The 7,993-nt window shown below is 40.8% G+C and overlaps 1 protein-coding gene across 1 annotated transcript; it reads right to left on the bottom strand.

Annotated features, from left to right (window-relative positions):
• Positions 1-6,602: 6,602 nt before the first annotated feature.
• On the bottom strand, positions 6,603-7,993 carry LOC121700589 (histone H1.0). The gene is given in 2 exon segments (XM_042083665.1): positions 6,603-7,332; positions 7,334-7,993. Coding segments are annotated over 2 exon segments (603 nt in total). The 5' UTR covers positions 7,790-7,993; the 3' UTR covers positions 6,603-7,185.

Raw genomic sequence — 7,993 nt, 5'->3', positions numbered from 1 at the left:
CATATGTTTATTGTTTGTCTGTCTGTCTGTGTGTGTGTTTGTTTGTGGTAGGCTTGTAGCGGTATACATACAATATACAATAATTCTCTCATCATTTATGGCCATCCCAGTTCCTGGCTAAATCTGTCATCTCTGACTTACACACACAATACGATATACAGTGAAACCATGATATTTTAGAGACAATTATACCACGAAAATATCACACCGCTACAACCCTAGTGTGTGTGTGTGTGTGTGCGCGCCCTCACATCAGCATTGTGCCTTGAAAGTTAAAATGTTATCAATGAAGCTAGGTTAATAGGCGTATTTGCCAAATCAATATGAGCCTTTAATTTACTCCATACAGCATAAGCGTATTTATTGATTAGTGCTTTACAAGCCAGTGGACACTAATCCTGCCCCTGAAAAGGAGGAATTTCTTGTGTTTGCTTTTCTCTTGATCATGAATTGAACATGTGTGTCTGATCGATCCAGTTAAAGCCTTCACTAAAAGTCCAATCTGATGAGTTCAGTCACCGTAGTGATATGCCTGAACCTGATTACCTCCTAAACTGACCCCTAACCTGACTTCTAAACTACCTCAGCACCAGATTGGCTTCTATGGGTCAAGGGTCATCTTGTTTTCAGTTACATACTGCCCTGAAAAACACTTACCGGTATTATGTTCATGGTGTAAATAGAAAATACACTATTAACTTTTGATTGCCATCTTTATTTAATTCCTGTAGACTCTACTGACCATCTTGAAGTCTGTAGTTCTAGGTCCAGAAGGACAGCTAGAGGCCAGTCTATAGTGTCTTTGCTGTATCTCTGCAGAGCTGTAATCTGTCCAGACTGTAATCCCTGTTAAGGAGCCGTGCTCTACGCCTATTGATCTGTGACCAACGGAGCACTAATGCCTTGATGCTGAGATTAGGGAGAGAACATCTGCAGGATGACCTTGGATTGTCACTCTACTTCCTAGAGAGATCTGCGTCACATATGGTCTAATGCTGTCCCTAAGTACTAGTGACTATGGTAACAGTATCAAACTATATTGCTTTAACCTTTGACCCTGATTTTTAGTGATGTGCTGGCATGTGTATAATAATAATTCCTGTTGCATTAGAACAAATAAATCCATTAGGTTTTTTAGATGACAGAACACACATACTGAATACTGAAGAGAAATGTGAGGTCAATATGTTGGTGCCAAAACAATTTTGCTAGGTCATACTGTCTGCATCCTGAGATTGCGTGTGATTTGGTATTAGTTTCAGAAATTAAAGACAGTTTTAATTAACTTGTTTCAAACCTCTTGTTATACACAACTGCATTGTGCTAAATATTGTTACAACCATGCACTATTCCATTTTACAATCATCCTATCTCCTACAATTCTATCTTTACATGTTTTTAATTTATTTTAAAACTAAGTCTGTGACAAAGACTTGACAAAACTTTTTTTTCAGGAGAACCACAAGACTGGAGTAAACAAATTTAGTGGATTTAGAGGTCGCAGGTTGGTTACATGCGGACAATGAGATGTAGCGTATGTTTCTGAACGCAAGAGGACGACACACAGTAACTTAATACTTAGCTGTTGCGCACAAAGGCGCTGGCGCACTGTATAGAGAGTAAAATTACATTTCGATTCGATTTTTTATTTCGATTTTTAATAGATTATAATCATTTAATTCATTAAACGACTTTACAAACGGATCCCGTTGTTACAAAAGGTTATGACTCATGACGAAGAACAGACTTTCACATTGCTATTTTGTTGCAGATTTTATATGGCGCGTGACTGCTTCATTGTCAATATGATCTCATCCACTGATCTTCTGTCAAACGAGGAGACAACGAATGTCTAAAAAGTTTGTTTATACTTATGAGATGAAAAGTTTAATGTGTATTCTAGTTGGTCGTACTGCAGACATGTCTGTTATGGAGAGGTTTAGGTTAGTTAACTTGGAAATGTGTTCAGTTCTATCAAGCTATGTTTTTGATTAATCATGAGAAAACAGGTTAGAACTGTCACCTCATTTTATCAAATGTCCTCTTATACTCCAATTCACTGCAATAGTAGTGAGCTTTCCATATTACAAAAGGCTATCATTTTCCTTAGATATTATGAAAGGCTATCCTTTTCCCTAGGTTATGATTTAGCCTACATATTTATAGCATTAATGTTATCATATGGGGGGGGGGGGGGGGGCTTGGCTTAATTATCTTCATGTGTAATAAATCAAACAAAAAATATTTTAAGGGGATTATGACAAAAACACATGCTTTGTCACACCATGCTTTGCTTTGCTTCCTGCGATCAGTTGGCATTTTGAAATGCTGTTGTGTTGTCCTGAATCAAATGCTATTGAAGCTTTTGAAACTTGAGTTGTAAATTGTAAGCCATAGCTGCCAATCTGTTTTGTTATAGACATGTCTCATCATCAGATCAAAACAGCTTTGTATTTTTTGTTATTGTGGGCTATAAAACAGCCATTTCACTCCAGCCATTCATGTGGTGCAAGTTCACTGAAAAACAGAAACTCAATTTAGGGCAGTAATGGGATGTGTCCCAATGCCACATTCCCCATGTTTTTCTGGAGGAAGACTGACCAGAGTGACCAGTGAACTGACTCCATGGCCATGTCCTGAGTGGCCTGGAGGACAATTTTCTACTTACCAATCAGCCACCCCAGGGCTCCCTCAGAACTGTTAATGACATAATGAATACAGAGAGGCCCAGATGCTGATTGCAGTAACACTGCAGTCTGGAGAGGCCTGCGCTGACCACACAAGAATATTGCAAAAAGGTGATGACCTCTGTCATTACACTGGAGGTTGTATGGATAACTTCTATTTATTAGTTGCTTATAAGTATTTCTCTCTCTCACTTACTCTCTCTCTCTCTCTCTCTCTCTCTCTGTCTTTCACTTACTCACGCACACGCACACACAAATAACCTGCTTCATAAAAAATATATTATTCACAATTCAGTGCCCCTGCCCCCGCCCCCCCTCTCCATAAAGTGACAGACCTAGTGATGGTAGTCTCACAATTAGTGAAATGGAGGTCGCCTAAGTGCAGTGAATGTGTATAGTATAGTAATATAAAGACCTGCGTGTGGAAGGTCCAGTCACTGATTAATCCATATTCCTGGCTACAATTCCACCATGAAGACAAAAGAACACTCTAAACAACTCAGAGAAGAGGTTATTGAAAAGCATAAATAAGAGGATGGAACATCCCCAGGAGTTCAGTGAAATCCATCATTAAGGAATGTGAGGAATATGTAAATGTATGTGTAAATCTGCCTAGAGCAGGCCATCACCATAAATTGAGTGACCGTTCAAGAAGAATACTGGTGGGGGCACCTGTGACAATTCTGAAGTAGTTAAAAGCTTCAGCAGCTGAGATGGGAGAACCTGTGCATACAGCGGCCATTGCCCAAGTTCTTCACCAGTCAAAGGTACATATATGGGCGAATGGCGGAGTTCATATTAAAGGTGCAGTCAGGGATTTTACGCGATTTCAAACCCATAACATTGTTTGTCATATTCAGCAATCATCTCATCATGACCGCTAGTTGCCCATTCCGTAACACTGTAAAATAAAATGGTCTGTGTAGGCAGCCCAGGCTCCAAAAACTGGAAACAAAGTGGGGGCAGCCTGCCCCTAAACAAAAACAAAACCCTGTGTGGAGTTTCACTGTGAAGACTGAAGGTAGGGGTGAGCTACCTCTCTGGTGTGTTTCGTTTGTTCCTTGGATAAAATACAATGTATGTTTTTTTGCACAAAGGTGTCTGCTAATGAATGTAAACATAAACAAAAACAACCACAACTTCCTGTGAAATCCCTGACAGCGCCTTCAAATCTTCACTAAAAGACATGTGGGAGACTTTAAGGTCAAATGGCAGAAGGTTCTTTGGTTTGATGAGACCAAAATGGAGCTTTTTGGGCATCCGACTAGATGCTATGTTTGGCGATACCGATCACTGCACATCACCACAATTGCACCATCCCTAATTTAAAGCATGGTGGTGGCAGCATCATGCTGTGGGGATGCTTCTCGACAGCAGGCCCTGAAACGCTTGTAAAGTTAAAGGGTAAAAATAATTCAGCAAAATATATGGAAATCATGGGGGACAATCTGTTCCAGTCTGCTAGAGAATTACGACTTGGGAGATTTACTTTCCAGAAAGACACTGACCCGAAGCAGACAGTGAAAACTACACCAAAATGGTTTAGAGAGAACAATGTGAATCCTCTTATGTACCCAATACAATCCAATAGAGAATTTGGCGTTGGCCTGTTTGTGAAACTATGAGCAAAAAAAAAAAACAGGAAGAGGTATTTTAAACGAATAGTGGTCTTATGTAATTCATGAGAAGATGTATTATTCATATTCTATGGCATTTTGGTGACCGAGGAATCTACCATGTACACGTCATAGGAATTTCTCTGAAGGGATTCATGTTTCACTCACTAAGATGACTCACTTGCATCGACAGCTCTGGGACTGATTCACAAAAATTAAACAGAAGAGAGGAAAGAAAAGAAAGAAGGAAATAAAAAATGTCAAATTGTGCAAGACTTGCACCTCTGTAATGATCTTTGCTCTGGTGGGAAACCTGTGAGTGTGAGTGTCATGTGATCAGAGACCCCATATGGTGCTGTGCTTTGACCATGGCAACAACAATGAGCAAATCTGAACAATTAGAACAACAAGGAAAGCCAGGGGCCTCTTCCAGCAATATTCTGCATGTGTGTAGTTGGCTTACACATCTCTTTCTCTCTCTGTCTTTTTCTATCTCCTTCTCTTTCATACATGCATCCTCTCTTCAGCGCAATTTAAGAAACTCTATTGTTTCAGCATTTTTGTTTCACCAAAGACAGTAAATGTACTTCAGCCAGGGATACTGCATAATGTGCTGTACAGATGCACGGTGTACATTGCATTTATGGAAGAAAGTTAAAGAAACGTCTATAAGATCTATCTATTTTTCATCGATAACTTTTTCAAGTTACATTTCTTACATTCCTTAACTTTTTCCGCCATTCCCCACTCTGGAGGTGGGGAATTTTCATGCCCCACCTTACTCCATCACTGAATGATAACATTAAAATGTTTGCATTGTGGTTCCTCGTTACATTTGTCTCGTTCCCTGGATCTGATGTTGGTTTACTTTTTTATAGGCCTGTTTATGACTCCTATGTTTGTTTGCGGCTATTTTGTTTTGAATGTATGATCTTCATTGTCAAAAAAGAAAGGCATTAATCAAGATTATGCACAAAAAAGACACATTTCCTCCTCCCACCTGTCATGTCTCTATTCCGCACTAGTGGGGCCCGCCCCACACTTTGAGAACCACTGCTTTACAATAAAAATACATACACTTCTTACACTTCATACAATACACTTCTTGTAGCCCATTTGGCATTTTTGAGGGAATATTTCTATTCCTTTTCTGGTAACCTTTTAAAAGACCAAGATCTGAAGAATCAGTTGAATTGAAAATGAAGGTCTTACACAGGACAGATCATTCAGATAGGCCTGAGGTCTGGTGTTTTTGTTTTTTCAGTTCAAGCCAAGAATAGAGGGTAGACTAGAACTTCAGTCATTAATTCTATTGTCACCATTATCAATGGCTTGCTTATAAAACCAGACTTTCATACCCAGGCCTCAGAATAATATTTTTCTAACTTAAATAGTTCAAAGGTGAGTATTGTCAATTTCTCTGTAACAAGGCTAAAGTCGGGAGACTGAACATTTCGACACTGTGTATTGTGTAACTGGTCTCATCTTAATCAATAGTTCAAAAGTTCACCTGGATAGTTTACACATTGTTATAGACTACTCTGCGACAGGTCGGATCAGGGCCGATCCAAAGCGGAGACTTCTATATGGGCATGAGATTAGTTTGAAGTGTTTGCATCAAACAGTAAAGGTGACGTTAGGCCTCCTGGCTACTTTTCAAAGGAGAAAAAATAGAAGGGCGGAGAGCCGTGCGCATGAGCGTCCTAAGGGCGGACACGTTTCGGAATGTGTATAGTAGTCTAGCTGGGCGGAGCTTCTCCAATACGCTCATTTCGGCCTGCTAATTTTAATAACCAATTTAATATGATGAGAGGCTATCAGTATACTTAAACCTATATATGGTGAACACATCACAATACGCTCCTTAATATAGGTATTTTTGCATGGAAGTCTTTTGTTTTTTAAGGAGTGCATCTATGCGCAGCAGAACCAGAATGACCCTGTCGCAAGAGCACATCGACTGTGTGACCGCAAGGCTTGAGGGGAAGAGGGCCAGTGTTGGTCACTACCACCTTCGTTTTGCACCTAGAAAAGCATTTCATCCTATCATCTCATGCATGCTCTCTCTCTATCGCATATCCTAGTTACACACATGCGCAGGATTTAGGTAGAAACCTGAAGCTGCGCTTTTACACGCGTTCCACGGTGCCTGCTCCATAGTGACAGACCCGCCCATATAGCCAGTAACCCCCCCCCCCCCCCCCCCCCCCCCCCCCACACACACACACACACACACACACGTACATAGTATATTCACCTTCGTGACAATTTAGCCTAAATAAAAACAATAAAATACAAGTTTAGAGAAGACAGGAAAGTTGATATTTTATTATTGTACAGTATAAAGGCGTTATTATGTGTAATAACTGGACATGACAACAGATAAACATGATGGTAGAACTTGAATATACAACAGCTGTCCTTCCAGAGAGAAGTCTCAGTCAAGTGTCACGAGCGTATTTAAACATTTCACTCTAACAGATTAAGTAACACACCCATCGTTTTTAAATATCCTCGTCGAATGATTCACTTTTTTGTCTGTGGCATGTCAGCATTCTTAACAAAACAGCTGTCAGGTCAATTACCGCTACAAGTGACAGATTAGCGCTACAAGTGATACAGAAAGAGGATAAAATAAAATAAATATTTAGGGCAGTAGTGTTGCCATTAACATATTCCAATTCAAGATCCTCGCTTTTTCTGGATCTAATTATCACAACATAGTGCAAAAGTGGTGGAGAAGAAACGGTAAAAAGGTCGTAGTTTAAGTCCGCACAAGACCATACAAAAATAATTACAGATACCAAAACCTCCTCAAAAAGTCTATTTACACGGTGTGTTTTGTCAAATGTCCGTCAATGAGTCTCATTAGTAATTTGAGTTCACTTCTTCTTTCCGCTTTTCTTTGCTGCTGTCTTCGCTTTGGGTTTCGCCGTTTTCACTTTTTTGGGCTTACTCGCCTTAGCTGGCTTGGCCACCTTGGTCTTCTTCGCCACTTTTTTGGGCTTCGCGGGCGCTTTTTTTCTTCTCAGCTTTCTTCACTTTCTTTTCAGCAGGTTTGCTCTTCTTCGCCTTTGCGGGGGACTTAGCCACCTTCTTGGGCTTCGGAGCTTTCTTGGGTTTGGCCGCAGCTTTGACTGGCTTCTTGGCTTTTGTGACCGCTTTGGGCTTGGCAGCTGGTTTCTTGGTGTCCTCTGCTTTGGCCAGTTTGAAAGAGCCGGAGGCACCGATGCCCTTGGTCTGCCGAAGAAGTCCGGTCCCCACTAGCCTCTTCAGGGCCAGTTTGATCTGAGAGTCCGCGTTGTCACCCACTTTGTAGTGGTTCTTAATGTACTTGGCGATGGACTGCCGGGAGGCTCCGCCACGACTCTTGTCGGCCAGTATCGCAGCTTTGATCATCTCGGAGTATTTGGGATGCGACGCAGCCTTTTTGGGGGCTTTCGCCTTTTTGGCTTTCTGTGCCGGGGCGGCTGCTGTCTCTGCCATGTCGGTGTTTGGTTGAGTTCGTTTCAGGAAAGCTGTCTCAGTGTTCAAAAGTCTGAAGTCCTCCAAAAAAAATTCTGGAATTTGTCAAATACGAAAGATTAGTGTAAATATCACTGCAGACTATTCCTCTATAATCCCCTAAATTAGCGAGATCCTCAACAGTACGAGAACTCCTGCGATACGCGCTGTGTAAGTGTATATTAT

The sequence above is a fragment of the Alosa sapidissima genome, chromosome 24 (genome assembly GCF_018492685.1).
Source record: "Alosa sapidissima isolate fAloSap1 chromosome 24, fAloSap1.pri, whole genome shotgun sequence".
Taxonomy (NCBI): domain Eukaryota; kingdom Metazoa; phylum Chordata; class Actinopteri; order Clupeiformes; family Clupeidae; genus Alosa; species Alosa sapidissima.
This window is presented reverse-complemented; position numbering and strand designations above follow the sequence as displayed.